The 23,093-nt window shown below is 37.1% G+C and overlaps 1 protein-coding gene across 2 annotated transcripts in view; it reads left to right on the forward strand.

The window, feature by feature from the left end:
- TAF4B (TATA-box binding protein associated factor 4b) overlaps positions 1 to 23,093 on the forward strand; it is a 164,819-nt gene that overhangs the window by 74,985 nt on the left and 66,741 nt on the right. For both annotated transcript variants that reach the window (XM_004059269.5, XM_055368362.2), the window contains exons 10-11: positions 12,957 to 13,126; positions 18,774 to 18,904. In XM_004059269.5, coding sequence (XP_004059317.2) covers positions 12,957 to 13,126; positions 18,774 to 18,904 — 301 coding nt within the window. The remainder of the gene's footprint in view (positions 1 to 12,956; positions 13,127 to 18,773; positions 18,905 to 23,093) is intronic.

Below are 23,093 nucleotides of genomic sequence, written 5' to 3' on the forward strand. Positions count from 1 at the left end.
AAATGGTCTCTGTCACCTAGGCTGGAGTGCATTGAGTGGCACTATCATGCCTCACTGCAACCTCAAATTCCTGGACTCAAACAAGCCTCCAGAGTAGCTAAGACAACAGGTACACGCCACAACAATTGGCTAGTTTTAAAATTTTTTGTAGAGATGAGGATCTCGCTTTGTTGTCCAGGCTGGTTTCAAACTGGTGGCCTCAAGTGATCCTCCTGCCGCATCCTCCCAAAGTGCTGGGATTACAGGTGTGAGCCATCATGCCCAGCCTATTTGAATATCTTTTTGTCTTCAGGAGTTAAAATTTGGTTTTTGTTTTTGCTCTGGTTTGGAGGTTTAGAGATCCTGATTCGTTTTTCCCCATATAGGAAACCACTTGTTCTAGCAGCATTATTGAATAATTTGTCCTTCCTCAGTGATCTGTAATGTCTCCTATGTCATATATATATGGGTCTTCTCTTTTTTTAAATCTTTCTTTTTTTAAAATGCCTCTAATCAATAGTTAATCTTTTTTATCTCTATTTCATTTTATTGGTTAATTTTAAAATTTCCAATAGCATACAGTTTAATTTACTATAATTTCAAAAGAAGTTTTATATTTGGTAATGCATATTTTCTACCTACTTCTTCTTCATTTCCTTTTCTTCCTCCACTTTCATACCCCCTCCACTTTCATACTCCCACTTTCATACTCCCTCTACTTTCATACCCCCTCCACTTTCATACTCCCACTTTCATACTCCCTCCACTTTCATACCCCCTCCACTTTCATACCCCCTCCACTTTCATACTCCCACTTTCATACTCCCTCCACTTTCATACCCCCTCCACTTTCATACTCCCACTTTCATACTCCCTCTACTTTCATACCCCCTCCACTTTCATACCCCCTCCACTTTCATACCCCCTCCACTTTCATACTCCCTCCACTTTCATACTCCCACTTTCATACTCCCTCCACTTTCATACTCCCACTTTCATACTCCCTCTACTTTCATACCCCCTCCACTTTCATACCCCCTCCACTTTCATACCCCCTCCACTTTCATACTCCCACTTTCATACTCCCTCCACTTTCATACCCCCTCCACTTTCATACTCCCACTTTCATACTCCCTCCACTTTCATACCCCCTCCACTTTCATACTTCCACTTTCATACTCCCTCTACTTTCATACCCCCTCCACTTTCATACCCCCTCCACTTTCATACACCCTCCACTTTCATACCCCCTCCACTTTCATACCCCCTCCACTTTCATACCCCCTCCACTTTCATACCCCCTCCACTTTCATACCCCCTCCACTTTCATACCCCCTCCACTTTCATACCCCCTCCACTTCCATACCCCCTCCACTTTCATACCCCCTCCACTTTCGTACCCCCTCCACTTCCGTACCCCCTCCACTTCCGTACCCCCTCCACTTTCGTACCCCCTCCACTTTCATACCCCCTCCACTTTCATACTCCCTCCACTTTCATACTCCTTGGCTCTACTTGGGCTTTTGCTATTCCCTATACATTTAACGATCAACTTGTTATATTCTACCAGTAATCTGTTAGAATTTGAATTGGCATGGCCTGAGTCCATAGGCCCACTGTCTTCCAGCTGATTTATTATAATTTGGATCCTTCTCTGAGCATGATTTATATCTCCATTATATATACCTTTTTAAACATCTTTCAATAAAGTAGTATAATTTTATTTATACAGATTCTCATGATTTGTTGCATTTATCTGTTAGATTTATTCCTAGATATCTTTCTTGTTATTATAAGTAATATTTTTGGTAACTGCCTTTTCTTTTACTAGCATAGAGAAATTCAGGACTTAAAAAAATCATATACCAACAGCCTTGTGATTATTTCTAATAATTTCTAGATGATTTTAGATTATTTATATAGACAATGTCAAGATTGAGATTAGAATTACAGGTTGACTTTTTTTTTTTTTTTTTGCTTTGAAGATGTTATTCCATTGTTTTTGGGTGTTCATATAAAATATATGTTCACATTTAAAGATAAACATGCAAGGAAGTATCCTTGAGTCAAGCTACAGGGAAACAGTAATACATTTGGAATTCCAGTGACTTCAAACATAGGATGATCAAATAGTAAGGGTAAAAAATAGTATAAAGTATTTAAAAATAAATTACGGAATCTCAAGAATGAGCAAGAAACTTTTTAAAAATGACTGCAAATACTTGAAAAAGAACCAAATAGGACTTTTAGAAGTAAAAAATGTAGTCAATAAATCTAAAACTTTGTTGGACAGGTAAATCAGATTAAACCTGAGGGTCTAAACTGAGTTTGCTTTCTTCCAGAGAGGATTTGTGACTGTTTCTAGTAGACCCAGGGATTACTATTGACTTGGAACCACTTTAGTCTTCTTCCCGGGAACTTGACTTACCCAGGAGTCTCAGATACACTTTTCCCATTGTAATGAAGAACTAGTGCTAGCCACAGTCATTTGCCCTTGAGGCAGTTCTTCCTTTAGGATATGCTTATTGCTGATTTTTACTGACACCTTTTTTTTAACAGGTCCTGTGAACCAAACAATGGAATGAAAATGTCTTATGCTGTGTAATTGCTCCTCAGTAAATCTAGTCCACTTGCTGCCTGAAGGAAAAATGTCACTATAAGTATTTTCTTTGGGAAATTTCTGACTTATTACTTTTGCCCATTTATCTGTTGACTACTTATTGCTTTCCAGACTTATGTACATATGCTGGACAGTAGTAATTGTTTGATGTATACATTGTAAGTACTTTTCTCCTAGTTTCTTGTTTAACTTGGAAATTTGTTTTTAGTGTTTCATATATGGAAAATTTAAATTACAGTATAAAGTTTAGGAGTCTCTTCCTTTATGGCTTTTGAATTCTAATGTATCCTTTCGTATTATGAGCCCAGAATGATGTGCCTTCTGTATCTTCTTCTAAGATACCTGTATGCACTTACCTCAAATATAGATATTTACCTTTGTATCTTCAATAATTCTTGATTTTATTTTTGTAAATGTGTGAGGCAGAGATTAAATTTTCCTCAAATGAATTGTCTCAGCAGTAGTTAGTAAAGAGTTCATCATCTTTAACTTTCTTGTTTGCAATGCCACCTTTATCTTATAGTAAATTCCCATTTATAAAAGGGCAAATTTCATTTTAGTGATATGTTTTTGTTTTATTTTATTTTATTTTTTGAGATACAGTTTCACTCTGTTGCCCAGGCTGGAGTGCAGTGGCGCGATCTCGGCTCACCACAACCTCCACCTGCTGGGTTCAAACGATTCTCGTGCCTCAGCCTCCCGAGTAGCTGAACTACAGGCACGCGCCACCACTCCCAGCTTATTTTTGTATTTTTAGTAGAGACGGGGTTTCATCATGTTGGCCAGGCCAGTCTCAAACTCCTGACCTCAGGTGATCCACTTGCCTCGGCCTCCCAAATATTTGTTTTGTTTTGATATTACTATTTTGGTGTTTTCGATTGTTATAACATCTTCATTTATTTTTCTAGCCCATAGTTAAAGTAAGTCCTTTTTCTATATTCCTTTTTATCAAAGGTATCTTAATTTTACTCGTTATTTTTCTCTTGTGCATGAATTTTAGAATCAGCATGGCAGTTCCATGAAGTTTGTATAGAATTGTGTGATTAGGTTAATTAGGGTGGTGGGGGCAGAGAATTGGCTTAAAGAATTTTCTTTTTACGATATAGAAGATTCCCATCTGAAACCATGGTTATATTTGTTAGAATTTGGTAAGGTTGTAGGGAACAGAAAAACTGAAAAGCCATTGCATAAGCAAATTATCTCTCATTCAGAAAAACTGAATTGCAAGGATCACGGTCCGTGGTGTTAGGGATCCGTGCTGCATGTTTGCCTCCTTTCTGTTCTTCGGACACACTAGTCATGGTCCTGCTGTACAATTTTATTTATTTATTATTTTCTTTAACGTTTTTAATGTTTAATTTTGGGGGGTACATAGGTGTATATTTATGGGTTACGTGAGATTTTGATAAAACCCACTGTGTAGTTTTCGATGTGGTATGCAGTGAAAGCTGTCCCTCAGTCTTCATATGACATGGTCTTTCATATATCAAATCTGCCTCCTTAGAGAGGTAAATTTTGCTTGGCCAACCAATATAAAGTAGCTTCCACAGTGATATCTACTGTCTTGAGGTACTTATCTAAAATTATTTTGTTCATTTATTTGTTTACCCCTGCTTCCATGTATTTCCCACTTCTTCTTAATTGTCTATGAAAGCTTGCAATGATTGTTTACCATTGTATGTATACCAAGTGTTTAGAACAATGCCTGTTTCATAATAGTCATTCAAATATTTGTTGAAATGGTGAGTTTTGGAAAAGGAGTATTTATAATCTCAGCTATTTCTTAGATATTTTTGTACAAAGGTGCACTTTTCATTTTTGTACAGTGCTTTCTAGTAATTCACAGTCACACATGGCTTTATGCATATCTTTTCATAGTGATGTCTTTTTAAATTTAATTTTGCTTCCGTGGATACTTACATCACTTCAGTTATTTATTTATTTATTTTTTTTTTAAGATGGAGTCTCACTCTGTCTCCCAGGCTGGAGTGCAGTGGCACGATCTCGGCTCACTGCAAGCTCTGCCTCCTGGGTTCACGTCATTCTCCTGCCTCAGCCTCCTGAGTAGCTGGGACTACAGGCACCCGCCACCACACCTGGCTAATTTTTTTTGTATTTTTTTAGTAGTGACGGAGTTTCACCGTGTTAGCCAGGATGGTCAGATGGTCTCGATCTCCTGACCTCGTGATCCACCTGCCTCGGCCTCCCAAAGTGCTGGAATTACAGGCATGAGCCACTGTGCCCAGCCCTACTTCAGTTACTTTTTAAATGAAACTGATAATAGACCCTCGATGTTGGCTCTTTTGTTAAATAAGAAGAAATAGTAGCGAATAGTATTAGCTCTTGTCTTGACCAAACTGTATGACATTTAATAATATAGAATGATATTTTCATAGTTTTTTAAAACTATTTTGTTAACTTATACTTTTCGGGGGGATTCAAATTTGTGACTTTTTCTGCTAAGAAGATTCTGTTTTCTATTCTGCTTGTCAGTATAGCTGGGGTGAATTTGGGAAGCTGTACTGTGCTTAAACACCAGAGGGTGCCAGAGATTCATGTTCTTTCCATCATACTTCAGAATCAGAAGTGGCAAACAGGATAGTTAGTACCTCTGCATGTTTGCATAACCGTATTTCAACTGAAGATGTGATGATAATAAGGAATTAATATCAATATTTTTATGTGATAATTTATTTAAAGTCCTTATATTTTAGAGATACGTAATAAAATATTTATGGATAATATCTATATACTATATCTGGTAGTGAAGGTGTTTTAACAGCTAGGGGTTTTAGTGTGATTTTTATTACTTTAAAAAGACACTCTTGGAAAATAATATAGGACCAGGTTATGTGCTATTTGCATAGATGGTATTACTCTTATCAATTTTAATGTCCATTTTTTCCATACTGCAGGAATTAGATTCTCTAGTGTATATTAACTTATGTTTAACTTTCGTCATATATAATTAATTGTTTTATGTATTATGAGTCTATTTGTCCTTGTGTATGCTCACGCTTGTAATCCCAGCACTTCGGGAGGCTGAGGTGGGAAGATCACCTGAGGTCAGGAGTTCGAGACCAGCCTGACCAACGTGGCGAAACTCCATCTCCACTAAAGATACAAAAATGAGCCGTGTGTGGTGGTGCGCCTGTAGTCCCAGCTACTTGGGAGGCTGAGGCAGGGAGAATTGCTTGAACCTGGGAGGCAGAGGTTGCAGTGAGCCGAGATGGAGCCATTGCACTCAAGCCAAAAACAAAAAACCCCCCAAAATTAGTTGGGCATGGTGGCACATGCCTGTAATCCTAGCTACTCGGGAGGCTGAGGTGGGAGAATGACCTGAGCTCTGGAAGTGAAGGCTGCAGAAAGGTGAGATTGCACCGCTGCACTCCAGCCTGGGTGTCTTAATAAAAAAGAGAGAGAGAAAAAAGAAATGAGGTTGTTGAACATTCCAAGTGAATTATATGAGTGAAGACTTGGAGATTATATTGTGAAGTCTTTCGAAGTTTTTAGTCATATTTTGTCATAGTAAAGTTATGTTCAGGAAAATTTATCTGTGTACTTTAGTGCAGAATAAACTGAGAAGGAGGACGTTAGAGGTAGGTACACCATGAAGTGAAGGTCGAAGTTATATAGGTAGGAGATAGGGCATATCTTATTTATTTGTCACGAGCATTCTCAAGAATGATCAAAGCCAAGAGACAGTTATAATGCTGTGGTGTGAAAAATCTAAAAATTTCTTGTTAAGAAATTAAATTAGGCCAGGCGTAGTGGCTCACGCCTGTAATCCGAGCACTTTGGCAGGCGGAGGTGGGCGGATCATCTGAGGTCTGGAGTTCGAGATCAGTCTGGCCAACATGGTGAAACCCTGTCTCTACTAAAAATACAAAATTAGCTGGGTGTGGTGGTGCATGCCTATAGTCCCAGCTACTTGGGAGGCTGGGACAGGGGAATCGCTGGAACCTGGGAGGCGGAGGATGCAGTGAGCCGAGACTGTGCCATTTCACTCCAACCTGGCAGCCTGGGCAACAGAGTGAGACTCTGTCTCAAAAAAAAAAAAAAAAAAAAGAAATTAATAATTGAATTGAGAACATGAATATAGGAAAGAGCTAGTACATACTTTAGGAAACAATTGATAACTAAATATTTCCTAGTATACTATACATCAGCAGTCTCAGAGTTATCCAGGGAATTTGTTAAAATTTTGGTTCCTGGAGCTGATCTAATCTAGAATAAAATCTCTGGAGATTGGGTATGGCAGGAACTTGTATTTTAAAAATCCTTATATTTCTGATGTTCATTATAAATTTAGAAACTATAAGTATATATAGACCAGCATTTGACAGACATTTTCATGAAAATGAATGAAGTGAGTCTGTCACTTTAGGGAAAAAAACCTGACAGTATTTTCTTTTTTTTTTTTTTTTTTTTTTTTTGCCAATGATAAAGTTGGAGCTATCAAGCAAAAATGAAAATTTTGCAAAACATATCTATTACCATGACTTTGACAGCTTTCCAATAGTTATATTTTCTGATTTGATTGGTGGAGATACATGTAATTTTGGATTATGTATTAGAATCTAAATTTGGAAGAACTGTATAACTCAGTGAACTAGTATTTTCCATATTACCAATGGATGATGTTGCAAAACCATGTCTGAGTAACACATCCCATTCAAAATGCAAGAGGACCCGTGGATTTTAAAAAGATTTGTAAAAATAGAAGGCAGTACCACTCTTGATCTATTTTTAAATTTTGATATGTTAATTTTTGTTAAAGTATGTTATTTATGGTGATATATATTTGTTATTTTTCAATGAATAAATAATACCAATTTTTAGTTTCTGATGCAGTTTTAGTTTCTAATACAGTTTTCACGCAAAATTACATGAGAGGGTCATTTTCACTCCCATTTTACAGATAAGGGGATCAATGAATAGAGGTGGGAAGAAACTTGTCCATGGTCATCCTATTAATATTTATTTTTTATTTTTTATTTTTGAGATGAAGTCTCACTCTGTTGCCCAAGCTGGAGTGCAGTGGCGCGATCTCAGTTGCAAACTCTGCCTCCCGGGTTCAAGCGATTCGCCTGCCTCAGCCTCCCGAGTAGCTGGGATTAGAGGCATGCAACCATGCCCAGCTCATTTTTGTATTTTTAGTAGAGATGGGGTTTCACCATATTAGCCAGGTTGGTGCTGAACCCCTGACCTCAGGAGACACGCCCACCTCGGGCTCCGAAAGTGTTGAGATTACAGGTGTGAGCCACTGCACCCAGCCATCCTATTAATAATGGTCAGAACAGGGACTGAAACCTTGACCTCTTTAGAATCAGTACTCTTAATTTTTATAACTCAGTATTTTTCTTAGTGTGGTCCTTAGACCATTTGTATCATGATCATTTAAGTGTGCCTGTTAGAAAACTCCAAATCCCTGGTCTCCATCATAGGCGTACCAAATGAGAATCATGGGTACTGTGTGGATGTGTGTTTGCCATTGAGACCTGCATTTTAAATATACTTCCTAGGTGTTTCCTAAAAACACTATTGCTTGAGAAGTACTGCAGTATGCTACGCTACATTTGAGTTAATAAGAAGAGAGGGAAATTCCCGTGAGAAAAACAACTTTAAAGCATAGAAGAAGGAATAAGCAGGATATTGTGTGAATTTACTGACTCACTGTGGTAGAGAGGCTCTGCTTGAGAGAGGTGAAAAAAGAATATTGAAGGCAAACTAATTTTATTATGGATTTAGTAATCTAAGGAAATAACTAGATCTTAAAATAAAAGTTTTTGTTTATATTTTTAAAACTCATTTATTTGACTAGGTAATGTGAACATTTTACACAAAATTTATAAGGTACAAAAAGGTATGCAATGGGAAAAGTAAGGGTTCCCCTGACTTCTTTATCCCTCTATTACCCAGGTTCCCAGCCTAGAGCCAACCAGTTACCACTTTTTTTCAGTTTCTTATGTATTGTTCTAAGTATAGTATTTTTTTTTTCTTGGGTACAGTATACTTTATTGATGGTACATGACAAGATGGAGCTCCCTAGATATAGTATTCAACACAGATGGTAATATATAATACATACATAATGTTTTGCTTTTTTTGTCTTTTTTTTTTTTTACCACTTAATAGTAATCTTGGAGATTGTCTCATCAGTACATATTCACTGTGATTTTGATATTTTTAACAAAGTTCCGTAATGATGAACATTTAGGTTGTTTCCATTGTTTCATACTAGGAAAAAAGCTGCAGTGATAGGTGATGAAGATGATTAATATGATCAATAAAATTAGTTGGAATTTAAGGCAAATACATTGATTAGAAAAGAAGACAGAGTAAGAACTACCATAACAGAGACAAACATGTGCTCTCAGGAGTTCAGCATTGTAGCAGTTGGACAAATGATTTAAAAGTATAAAACCAGCATTTCTAAAGTAGGCATTCAAAGTCGATCTGGGACGTAGATAAGGCTTTGAAAGCTTTGAAAATAAGAAAAAAGCAAAGGGGCTGGGCGTGGTGGTTCACACCTGTAATCCCAGCATTTTGGGAGGCTGAGGCAGGCAGATCACCTGAGGTTAGGAGTTTGAGACCAGCCTGGCCAATGTGGCAAAATCCTGTCTCTACTAAAAAAATACAAAAATTAGCCAGGCGTGGTGGTGCTACTCAGGAGGCTGAGGCATGAGAATCGCTTGAACCCAGGTGGCGGAGGTTGCAGTGAGCCGAGACCGTGCCACTGCACTCCAGCCTGGGCGACAAAACGAGAAACAGTCTCAAAAAAACAAGCAAAGGAAGTTGAAGACTAGAACAGGAAGGGAATAGTCTAAGCAAAGTCCAGAATCAGGAGGAGTTATTCTATAGTGAGTAATGGAAGGAAGGGGGAAGAGTGCTAACTGCGGTCATTACCTGGAAGACCTTGGATGTCAAGTTGAGTTCAGGGTAATGTGAAAGATTTTTGAACAGGAAAATAACGTGACTGACTTCACTTTAGAAGAAGTAGTCTGCTGTTGTTAGAGAAGTTAAGGGGATAGAAGACATTGTAAGAAGGCAGGCATGAGCAGGCATTCTCAAAAGCTAAAGAATTAGATCAGTTTCGGAAGCTAGAATGCAAAGCATTTGTGATAAATCAGTGATATTTTTGTAATATTTGCCTAGTTCCCTGTAACACTCCATAGAATCTTGAGTTGGAAGGCTTTTTCTACTGAGGCACTATTAAGTTTGTTTTTCTGAATATCTTTTAAAACAAAACAGATAGTCTTTCACAGCACCTTCATCGAAAGACACCGCATCAGACCAGAAGACTTGAAGACTTGGTTTGGTGATTCTTACTTACTTCTTGAAAATTAAAACCAAACCAGAATCACAAATATCTCTAAACATCAAAGCCTTTGCTAGTGTCCTGACCTCTTATCTAGCCTTACTGATATGCTGCTAGAACACTGCTTTCCTTTAGTCTGCCTCCTTGACTAAAGAAATTTTAAATAGCTTGGGTGCTGTTTTTTTGTGGCACCTTTTCCTCTTCCCTCAGTAGGGGTCCTCCTCTACGCCTGCCACCATCTATAACCATGGTAACTAGAGGGAGTTGTGTTCAGCTTGGGGCTACATAGAAGGAAGGATGGCAGGCAAGAACAAATCTTATTGAGTAGTTAGTTCCCTGCTCATTTGCAGGGAAAGGCTGCAAGATTCTAAAAGACATGGGACTGTCTCCTCATTGACTGAATTCTGTTCAGTGCTAATACAATGCTAGGTATTGGTAGTAAGTAGGCCTGGCACTGGTCTTGCCAGCCTGTGTGTGAGATGTCAGCAAAGGCTGTACAGGGACCTTGCTAGAGAAGCAAGGTGCAATTTCCAGGGGCCTGTGTACCTGGCGCACATCTTAGTTGACAGGCACTCAGTGTTGTATGTATATGTGTAAAGGTCATGTGGAGTTACCCGCACATTAAAACTCCAGTTTTACTTTAAAGCAGGGATGAGGTTATATCTCTACACTTCAATTTTTCTATCTTTACTTTTCTTTATCTGAGTGTTTACTTATGTTACTTTCAATATCACCAATTATTTTGATTGGGCAATCCATATATATAGTACAACATTCAAAAGATAGAAAAGGGTATAATTGGTATAAAGTAAGCCTTCTTCATATCCCTAGTTTTGTATTTCCCTCTCCAGATAATTTCTTATGTATCTTTCCAAAAATATATTATGCCTATGTAAGCATATGTATTTTCAAGGTGCAGTCTCTTTGTTCCATGTCAGTCCAAAGAGAGCTGCATCATTTTTTTAAGTGGTTGAGAGGGACCTTAGAAAGCACCTAATCTGAGTTATGTATTTTTTGGAGGAGGAAACTGAGTCCCAGAGATGTTAAATAACTGGTTAGGATTCTGTTTTGCAGTGATCTGACTTTTCATTTATGTTCATGTGTTCTTTTGAAAATAAATTTTACATAGTCCCATTAAAATTTTTTTACTCAGATTTTGGTCCATCTTTAGGCTTATGATTCCTTACATTCTTAATGCTTTCAATGTTTAAATGTTTAGATGTTTAAATCTGGACACATTGATTTATTTATATAGGTGGCAGAGTGATTCTTAAAATCATTCTTAGCATCCCATATCTCTGAGGATACCTTTGTGACATTTCTTTGCTCTGCATATTTCATTTGGTGGTTTGAGAAATTAAGTTTTTACTGTTTTCTTTCCCCATTACAGAGACATGCCTTTTAATGTTGAGCTTTTGGTATACTGTTCATGTAAGACCATTGTTACTTCATTTTTTCAATTGCTGTGTTTAGCAGTTTACTTTCCTTGAGTTTTTTTTTTTTAAACACAGGGTCTCACTCTGTCACCCAGGCTGCAGTGCAGTGGCCTGATCACAGCTCACTGCAGCCTCTACCTCCCAGGCTCAAGTGATCCTCCCACCTCTGCCTCTCAAGTAGCTGGAACCACAGGCATATACAGCCATGCCTGGCTAATTTTTTTTTGTTTTCTGTAGAGGTGGTATCTCCCTATGTTGCCCAGGCTGATCTCGAACTCCTCACCTAAAGCAATCCTCCCACCTTGGCCTCCCAGAGTACTGGAATTACAGATGGTAGCCACTGCTCCTGGCCTACTTTCTTTTATTTTGCTTACATCTCTTATATGTGTTTGAGTATGAGTTCTTTTCCCCCTCATCCCTAATGTGTTGTTTTTTAAAGTTGAACACCAGAGGCCTTCATTTTTTGAGCATTTTACACTTATACTTTATTTCCTTTTTCTGTGCACAGATGCATTACCACAGAGAAATTTGTAATTTAAATCCTATTGACAAAAGACCATATTATATACCATTTGGCCCATGCAATAAAGAGAAACAACATCTTTTTATATAATCACATTATTGTAACTTATGTTACACATTGTCATATAACACTGGTAAGATGCTTCTTATTACATATAGTGACAAGGATGCTATGAGGGAATTTTAGTATTTCTTTCCTCTCCCTCTTCTCTACCCTTAAATATATATACTCATCTTAGTGCTGTGGCCATGTAACAGTTCCATTAGATAAAAACAACTGTTTAATTTTGCTGATACAAAGCAAGGAGCCCAGACATCTTTTGTATTTTTTATGCACATGTATGTATGTGTGTATGTATATGTACATGAGTGTGTTTTATATTTTATATATAGGCCATTTTTGGGTAATTGCTGAGGATGTGGTTTAACGAATTCAGTTGGTATAGATGGAGCACACCAAAAGTCTGAAACAGAAAAACAAAACTAGTTTTATACCATTTGGTTTTAGAATGGCTAGTCTAGTAAGCTTCTTCCCAAGGGTCTTTATGTGGATATGGACCTTTCAGGACCAGGGAATTTCTGCTGCCCTTAAGTGGAATGAATGGTAGAGTACACTGGGGACAGCTGATGGACTTTTAACCATCTTGGATGAAAAGAAAGATGTCTGTTTTCATTTCTTTGTCTTTCATTGCAGAGGATTTATGGATGACTTGGTGTAACTCCAAATGCCTCTTGGTGTTTCTTATTTGCCAGACTGAGAGAGGGAAAGTTGGGACCTAGAAGACAAAGTTACTTCTGATTCATCATTCTGTTATTAAATATACATTGGTGGTTAGAGACACTAATTACTTTCAAAAGCTTAAAGGGAAAGGTAGCCATTCTTCACTTCTCTTGATTGGATGAATTAAATAAAATAATGCCGTTAGATACAAGGAGAGACCTCTAATTCTTTTGCTCTCTGAAACTCTCTCTGTCTCTCTCTGTCTCTGTCTCTGTCTCTGTCTCTCTCTCTCTCTCACACACACACACACACACACACAACCTAAAATGTATAACTTTTTTTTTTTTTTTCTATTAGAGATGAGGATGACATCAATGATGTGACTTCTATGGCAGGGGTCAACCTTAATGAAGAAAATGCCTGCATCTTAGCAACAAACTCTGAATTGGTTGGCACACTCATTCAGTCATGTAAAGATGAACCATTTCTTTTTATTGGAGCTCTACAAAAGAGAATTTTAGACATTGGTAAGTGTAGAGTTATGATTATTGACCTGATAGAAATGTCTGTTTGAGGGAAAATATTATCAAAAGAGACAACCTGGGTTGGTTGTCCTGGAACTCTGAGGCTTAAATAAGATTCTAGAAATAATCAAGATTTCATGGGCATTACAGAAAGAAGTAGTTTATTTTAAAAATTATTAATATAACATGGTTTTGGGTTTGGTTAATATTTTACTCATATTTCTTAATGGAGGAATAGTGGAATATATTTTTGCATGAATATATAATATACTATTTTTTTCTGTCCTGTTCCTTCCATAGTTGGACTTTAGGCATATATATGTACAAATGCACACTTATGTTACATGTTTGTGTTTATGAAATACAGGGACATCCAAAGAAAGTAACTCCCTTTCCCTTTTCTTAACCTTGAAGTTTAAACCCATTCTTACTTTAAAAAACTAGATTAGAGTCTTAGGGTCCTCTCTAGGCCCAGGAGTAGTTGTTAGATAGCTGCAGTGTGAAAGAAAATGTAAGAAAACACGGCCAGACACGGTGTTTCATGCCTGTAATCCTATCACTTTCGAAGGCCGAGGTGGGCAGATCACATGAGTTCAGCAGTTTGAGACTAGCCTGGCCAACATGGTGAAACCCTGTCTGTACTAAAAATACAGAAAATTAGCCAGGTGTGGTGGGGGTGCGCCTGTAGTCTTAGCTACTCAGGAGGCTGAGGCATGAGAATCGCTTGAACCCGGGAGGCTTCTTCACCTATGTCAAATTTTTGGGGCCAGTACTAATGAGCTTCAAATATACTTAAGTAAGACCTTTGTATTTTATAACGAAGGCTTGATACAAAAACGTGAAGGTTTCTGGTTTTTATAGACCTATGGTATATTTAAGGACTACAAAGTTCATTATTATTACAGTTTTTAGGTCTACTTCACAGGTACTCAGTAAATAAATGTTTTAGCTGCTGTATGCTATATAAATGACCAGGGTTTTCTTCTTCTTCTTTTTTTTTTTCCCTCAAGATGGAGCCTCACTCTGTCACCCAGGCTGGAGTGCAGTGGTGCCACCTTGGCTCACTACAGCCTCTGCCTCCCAGGTTCAAGTGATTCTCCTGCCTCAGCCTCCTGAGTAACTGGGATTACAGGCACCCACCACCACACCCAGCTAATTTTGGAATTTTTAGTAGAGACAGGGTTTTACCATGTTAGCCAGGCTGGTCTTGAGCTCTTCACCTCAGGTGATCCACCCGCCTCTCAAAGTACTGGGATTACAGGCGTGAGCCACCGTGCCTGGCTTACATTTCTAATTTAAATCGAGAATACATTATTATGAAAAACTAGAGCTTTCAAGTCCAGAAGAGCTGATTGTAAAATGTGTTTGTTTTCTGTTTGCTTGTGTTTCCCTCCCTCCCTGTCTTCCTTCATTCCTTCACTTCTTCCATTTTCTTTTTTGCATATGTATTTTGTATTATACAGAAACCAGTTCCTTAATTTGGGAACAAGTCTCAGCACTAAACCTTCCTGTGATGGCTTGGGAAATCTATTGGTAGCTTAACTCCTTATTGCCATATAATTATCTAGTGCTTTGGTAAAATATAAGTAGATACTTAGTTTTATCGGTCACCCTCCCTTCCGATTTTTTTTTTTTTTTTGAGACTGAGTTTTGTTCTTGTTGCCCAGGCTGCAGTGCAGTGGCGCGATCTCGGCTCACTATAACCTCCGCCTCCCGGGTTCAAGCGATTCTCCTGCCTCAACCTCCCGAGTAGCTGGGATTACAGGTGCCCACTACCATGCCCGGCTAATTTTTTGTATTTTTAGTAGAGATGGGGTTTCACCATGTTGGCCAGGCTGGTCTTGAACTCCTGACGTCAGGTCATCCACCCGCCTTGGCCTCCGGAAATGCTGGGATTACAGTCGTGAGCCACCGTGCCCAGCCTCCTTCCAAATTCTATTTCCAGTGTGGTTTAAACCTTGATTATATGATAGAAAATTTTTTGGCATTAAAAGCATTTTTGATCACTTAGGACAGGGATAAGCAACCTTTTCCTTCAAAGGGCAGATAATATTTGCCACTTTTGTAGGTTATATGGTTTCTGTCACAATTGCTCAATTCGGCTGTCATAGTACAAAGCAGCCATAGACAATGTGTAAACAAATGGGCACGGTTTTTGTCTTAGTCATCTTGGATTGCTGTAACAAAATACCATAAATTGGATGGCTTAAACAACAATTGTTTATTTCTCATAGTTCTGGAGGTTGGCCATTTGAGATCAGGGTGCCAGCACGGTCAGATTCTTGATGAAGGCCTTCTTTCTGGTATTCAGACAGCCATCTTCCTGCTGTGTTTTCATGTGGCAGAAAGATAACTAGCTAGCTCTCTGGTCTCTTCTTAGGGCAAAGGCAGTACTTTTATGACCTAATTGTCTCCCAAAGGCCCCAACTCCAAATACCATCTCACTGGCATTAGAGCTTCAACATGAATGACTTTTGGGGAGATGCAAACATTTAGTCCATGCAACTGTATCCCCGTAAAACTTCACTTACAAAGAGTGATCAGATTTGGCTTGTTGGCCATAGTTTGGTAACCTCTAATTTAGCACAATAAGGGAACAACTATTTGCATTTTTACTTCTTTTTTAAAAAAATATTTATTTTTGGGGTGTGGTCTTGCTCTGTTGCCCAGGCTAGAGTACAGTGGTGCTATCACAGCTCACTGCAGCCCTAACTTCCCAGGTTCAAGTGATCCTCCTGCCTCAACCTTTTGAAGTAGCTGGGACTACAGGTGTGCACTACTAAATCTGGCTAATTTTTGTATTTTTCTGTAGAGACAGGGTCTCACTATGTTGCCCAGGTTGATCTTGAACTCCTGGTCTTAAATCATTTTCAGTTCTTAGTGATGAAGTACAAACCTGTCGAATAATATGGAAAACTTCAAGAATTCTTACTTCTGAATTAGCTAAGCTTTTTTTTTTTTAAAGTAGGATCATAGAGTGAATGGAGTTACATATTTCTAGGAATACTTTCCATTTATAATAAAATTCCTTCCTTGTAGAATAGGTCAGAACCAAGGCTGTTTCTTAAAAATAGAAATTACAAATTTACCCAAAGATTTTCTTTTTGGAAAAAGGATTTTTCTACTAGAATAATGTTAACAGATAAAATGCCAGTGTTCTTTTCTTTTTTTCCTAATTACCTAAATTAAATTGCATGTTCAGTAAAATCACATAACTAGTGTGCAAGCACCAACTAGATCTTAATCAGTTTTGTTGATTTTGTTAAAAAGGGTGTTTTGTTTTAAAATGGGAATTTTTCTACAGTATTTTACTTTGTAATTTTTAAGTTGTATTTTATTACCAATTTAGTGAAGACATTACAACATTTGGTTGTTCCCTAAACCCTGGAATTGTTTAATCTCAGCACTTATTTCCAATATTTAAAAGATATGTGTGTTTTTATGTTGGATGAATTACCTCTGTTTTATGAATACATATGAAATTATTTTCAGAGGTTCTTCTTCAAACACTAAGGTGCCTTGCACCTGTAATCCCAGCACTTTGGGAGGCTGAGGCAGGAGGATTGCTTGAGCCCAGAAGCTAGAGACCAGCCTGGGCAACATAGTGAGACCCAATCTCTACAAAAATTTAAAAAAGTAGTTGGGCCTGTTGGCTCATGCCTGTACTTCTAGCTACTCAGCAGGCTGAGGTGGGAGGATTGCTTGAGCCTGGCAGGTCGAAGTTGCAGTGGGCTATGATTGCTCCACTGCATTCCAGCCTGGGTGACAGTGAGACCCTGTCTCAAAAATAATAATAATAGGCCAGGAGCGGTGGCTTACACCTGTAATCCCAGCACTTGGGGAAGCTGAGGCGGGCAGATCACTTGAGGTCAGCAGTTTGAGACTAGCCTGGCCAACATGGTGAAACGCCATCTCTACTAAAAATACAAAAAAAAATCAGCCAGGTGTGGTGGCGCTTGCCTATAAGTAATCCCAGCTACTTGGGAGGCTGAGGCAGGAATGTTGCTTGAACCTGGGAGGCAGAGGTTGCGGTGAGCAGAGATTGCACCACTGCACTCCAGCCTGGATGACAGAGCAAGACTCCATCTCAAGAAAATAAAAATAAAAATAAGAAATAAAATTGTACTTTTTCTTTTATAGAAGGCCCCACTATTTGTTTATGCTGAGGGTTTTAGTTTAATTTTTATTTTTTTTGAGACACAGTTTAGCTCATGTTACCCAGGCTGGAGCGCAATGGTGTGATCTCAGCGCACTGCAATTTCCGCCTCCCAGGTACAAGTGATTCTCCTGTCTCAACCTCTCGTGTAGCTCGGATTACAGCATGCACCACCACGCCCAGCTATTTTTTTTGTATTTAGTAGAGACGGGGTTTCACCATATTAGTCAGGCTGGTCTCGAACTCCTGACCTCAGGTGATCCACCTGCCTTGGCCTCCCAAAGTGCTGGAATTATAGGCGTGTGCCACCATGCCTGGCCTATGCTGAGGGTTTTATTAAAGTAGAGTTGACTTTCTAGAATTGTTTTCCCTGCCTGAATCTGAGATTAGAGAGGATTTCAGCTTTGTTATAAGTAATGAATTACATTTTGAAGGGTTGGTTTAGGAGAAGTTGATTAATTTTGTATCTTACTATTTGCTTTCATTATGTAATATCAATGTATTTGAGTTGACTTTTAATTCAAGCATATTTTTTCTGTAGTTCACCCTTTGATGAGAATATGAGTATATTTCAGATAAATTAGAATATAAAATCAAACTATAATATTTTAAAAATTCATGTGTATATGTTAAAAACAATCACAGTAGTGCTTTTTAAAAAGCCTATTTAAAATAGATTACCTAATTGCCTGTATCTTTAGATTTAAGCCTCTGTTGATATAAGTGGTTTCACTGGGGCTGAGAAGTACTATTTAAATACGGACAAGGTTGATTTATAAATGAACTTCTGACTCTTTTGAGTATGTGGTCCAAATTGTTTTCCTGAAACTTTCTTGCTAGTTAGCAGAAGGAAGAAGTTTGATTTTTTTGTGGAAAGGAAATCTAGTGAGAGAGAAGTTATTCAGATAGGTAGGTGAAACGATGAGGTTTTGAACCCATTTGAACTTGTAAATTGACTACTAAGTGAATATATCAGAACATCAGTTAATGCAAAGTAAACATGATTGGTAATAGACAAAAGGAATATAGGTATGTCTTGTAGACAAGGCATTAACAGAGACTCACAATCTGAATTCATTTAAATAAATGTCATAAATTGTTAACAGTGTCAAACAGGGCAAAATGTAATTTTCTATTTTTTTAATTACTAAAATTAACAGAATATGGTACTAATTTCTGCAGTTACCATTTTCCTCCCTGAACAGTAGACTTGATTTGTGTTCTTATTAACTTTGTCCTATAAATGACCTTGCAAGGAGAATGATTCTAGAGGCTAAGTGAAACAATGTCTATATTTTCTGAGGCTTCAGGCTAGGTTTTATTAATGTAATGTCTAAGATCTTTGAAGTTGTGACTTTACTAGGAAAATCATAATCTCCAAACCTTTATTCATAATGGGTATGACTTCCAGGGGGAACAGAATACCTGCTGTGCTAATTATTTCAATTATCAGCCACTACTAAAACACGTAATGGATTTTCTCTGCTTCTGCAGGTAAAAAGCATGACATTACAGAACTTAACTCTGATGCTGTGAACTTGATCTCCCAAGCAACACAGGAACGACTACGAGGCCTTCTAGAAAAACTGACTGCAATTGCTCAGCATCGAATGACTACTTACAAGGTAAAGGAAATCGTTAAAGAAGTATAAACTCTCGAGTGTTATAGGTAGTCTTTTGGGCGTGGATTGATATTCTAAACACGTTTTTAAAGGAATGGTTGAGGCTTATATTTCATATTAGTGGAAAATCAAAGTCTCATTCTTATTTAGATATGCTTACATGACAAATAAAATTAAAATGGAGTTTAAAATGATATTAAAAGCTTCTATGTCACTGTAGATTGAAATATGTATCTGTTCTGCCTGAGGCTTCTCTTTCTTAAGCTTTTGATGGGGAAGGAAAGATATGTTAGAATGGAATATTGGCTACTTGTGTTCTCTTCAGTGTTCTGCACTCTCCTCGCATTCCTGTTCCTTTTTTTTTTTTTTTTTGCCTTTCAGTTTTGCAGAGATTTATTTATTTTAAAATAAATTTTATTGTATATATTAATATTTAAGGTATACAACGTGTTAAAGATACACATGTATAGTAAAATTATTACTATTTAGTTGAATAAATTAACATTTTCATTATCTCAAATCTACACATTTTCTCCCCTGTGGCAAAAGCAGCTATAATCTACTCATTTAGCAGAAATCCTGAAAACAATATATTACTAACCATAGTCCTTATGTTCTACATTAGATCTTTCCACTTGTTCATCCTCTGTTCCTTTTAATAAGTTAAATGATTGCATTGAGTGCTCATATTGATGCTACTAAGTGTTATTGGCTACTTTTATTAAAAAAACTAAATACAGGAATAGCTTGTATCCCTAGTGGTATGAACCAAATGACTTGCTGTTATCAAGGTAAAATAACTTCATGTGGTTTTGGAGGAGGGCGAATATATTGGGTGATTAGGGATGAAAAGAGAAGGTAACCTGAGTTGAAAATAAATAAATAAATAACTGTTTCCCTCTTTCCAAGAAATGTTTATAGCTAGATTTTGAACAAGATGGTATGTAGGTAACCTTAAGAGATTTTGAATTTGGAAGAATGGTCATTGCTGTGATATCCTAGTCAAAGGTTAAAGGAAACTAGGAAATTGTCAGCTACTACACCACCAGTAAGTTCCCTGGAGGAATCATATTATTTTATTTTTTTTCCTTTCCATTTAGAACTTTGGAAAAACTACATATGATTGCTGAGGTCCTCACTTGCATAAATCTTTGTGAGAATTTGCTGGACTGACTTAGGAATATGTGATCAACAGGAGAAAAAGCTATGAAAAAAACAAAAAATTAATATCAGTATTTTATAATTCCTAGAAACACACAAAAATAAAGATATTAATTTTGTGTTTCTAGGAATTTTTTCATTTCTCCTAGGTTGTCTAATTTGTTGGCATAGGACTGTTAATAATACTGTCTTGTAACCTTTTATTTCTGTAAGGTCAATGGTAATGATCCCCCTTACATTACTGATTTTTGTTATTTGCATCTTCTCTCTTTTTCTTCTTTGCTAGTAAAGCGAATGGTGTGTTGATTTTGTTGAGCTTTTCAAAGAACCAACTTTTGGTTTTATTAATTTTCTGTTTTTCTATTTTTGATTTCGTATATCTCCACTCTAGTTTTTATATTATTTTCCTTCTAAGCTTCAGGCTTAGTTTGCTCTTCTTTTTTTTTAGTTTCATAAGATGTAAAGTTAGGTTTTTTATTTGAGATCTTCCTTTTATAATGTAGGCATTTACTGCTATACATTTCCCTCTGAGTACTGCTTTCACTGCATTCCATAAGTTTTGGTATGTTGTGTTGTCGTTTTCATTTATCTTTAAATATTTTCTCATTTCTTTTGAGATTTATTTGATTCTTTGTGACTGTTTAAGAGTATGTTGTTTAATTTCCAAATATGTGGGAATTTTCCAGTTTTCCTTCTGTTGTTGGTTTCTAGCTGCATTCCGTTGTGGTCAGAGAAGATACTTTGTATGAATCATTCATTTAAAATGTACTGAGGCTTGTTTTATGACTTAACATACATTGTATCCTGGAAAATGTTTCATGTGCACTTGAGAAGAATGTGTGTTCTGCTCTTGTTTCATAGATGTCTGATAGATATAGTTGGTTTATAATGTTAAGTCCTCTGTTTCCTTATTGATCATCCATCTGGATGTTCTATTCATTATTGAAAGTGCAGTATTAAAATCTTCAACTATTGTGGAGCTCTATTTTTCTTTTTGTTTTAGAGACAGGGTCTCACTCTGTCATCCAGGCTGGAGTGCAGTGGTGCAATCATAGCTCATTGCAACCTTGAACTCCTGGACTCAAGCACCCTCCCACCTCAAGCCACCCTCCCACCTCAGCCTTTCCAGTAGCTAAGACTAACAGGCGTGTGCCACCACACCCAACTAATTTTTTTTTTTTTTTTGAGACAGGGGCTCACTATGTTGCCCATGCTGTGGAATTGTTTTTTAAACAAAATTCTGTCAATGTTTGTTTGCTTCATATATTTGAAAAGTCTGGTTTGATGTGTATATCTTCTTGATGAATTGACCTTTTTATCAATATATTATAATGTCCTTGTTTGTCTCTTTTAACAGTTTTGTACTTAAAGTCTATACTGTCTGATATTACTTTCTTTTGTTTGTTACTTGCATGGAATATCTTTTTCCATCCTTTCACTTTCAGCGTATTGGTATGGTTTCAACTAAAGTGCAGACAGCATATAGTTTGATCATTTTTAAAAATTCATTCTGCTAGTCTCTTTGAAGAGCTTAATCCATTTACATTTAAAATGTAATTACTGATAAATAACTTCTATTTTGCTATTTGTTTTCTATATGCCTTATAAGTTTTGTGTTCCTCACTTCCTCTGCTTCTTATGTTTAATTGATTGTTTTTGTTTTGTTCCATTTTGATCCCCTTCTCATTTCGTTTTGGATATATTTAGATATCTTCTTAGCAGTTACCATAGAGATTACAATTAACATCCTAAATGTACAATCTAGTTTGGATTGTTATCAGCTTACTTTTAATTTTGTGATGTGGGAAAATTATAGACATATTTTTGGCTTTTTACTATAACTCTTTAAAGTATCTTACAGTTTTTCAAACTTGGATTCTCCCTACTTCTGCCTTAATCACACTATTGTTTCAGAGATACATGAATACCTTTTTTAGTAGAGATGGGGTTTCGCCATGTTGGCCAGGCTGGTCTCAAACTCCTGGCCTCAAGCAATCCACCCGCCTCGGCCTCCCAAAGTGTTGGGATTACAAGTGTGAGTCACCGTGCCTGGCCACGTGAGTACATCTTGATTTATAGTAGGCAGTTTCTGTATAAAACATAATAAGTATAATTTACAATGGAATAGAATTTTTAAAGTAATATTTATTGAATGGCATTCAAAGCTCTATTGTGTATAGCTTTCAGCTGGAATTCTTTTGTTGTATATCAGTAGCATATTTCCAAACATTTAGTTGCACTAGGCAAAATGGATGGTATCTCCCCCACCTAGAAGACCTCACTAAGTTAGCTTGAAGCTAACACTTCCTTAACCTGCTGTCTTGTATACTACCTATTCTGACTGATTTTCCTGAGCTTTCCTTTTCCTACACTCATTTGTTAATACAGCTAATGCCACTGTCTACATTTGCGTATATAGAAAATAACAAGATTATCAGCCCTTTTAAGTCAAAATAATTATCATTTGGTTATATTTGGATTCAGTTTGAAATCACCATTATTTTGTAGACTTTGTTTGTAATAATCTTTATGTCACAGCTTTAGCCCTGTCCTTATATTTCAGTTCATCCCTGATAGGATTTATTTTTATCCGTACAGTGTAGGAAATTCTACTCCATAGATTTTATAAAAGTGAGTTACTCTTTTTAAAAAAGTGAAATCCCCCCATCTCTTTCCACTCTTGAACATCCATTTACTTTTGATAATCTTCCACCTGGTTTGATATAATTCTTTAATCATTAGTCATAAACTGAGATCTAAGTAAATAAGTAGAAAGTGACATGTAGTACAGAGCTTTTGATCTGGCTACCAGGTGTTTTCCCACTGAAGATATGTTATAGTCGCCTATATGCCTATGGCCCTGAAGAAGCTTCATTCAATGTTTTCCAGTTGAAAGGTGCTATTTGGGTTGCTTTAGATGGGATTCATTTGATGGTGTTGATATCATTTGGTCTGGGTCATTACATTTTCTTGGCTAAACCATTTAATATGCAGTGGCCTTAACATTGTAAAGCCCTACTCTGTTGGTGCA

This window comes from Gorilla gorilla, chromosome 17 (genome assembly GCF_029281585.2).
Source record: "Gorilla gorilla gorilla isolate KB3781 chromosome 17, NHGRI_mGorGor1-v2.1_pri, whole genome shotgun sequence".
NCBI classification, from domain to species: Eukaryota; Metazoa; Chordata; class Mammalia; order Primates; family Hominidae; genus Gorilla; species Gorilla gorilla.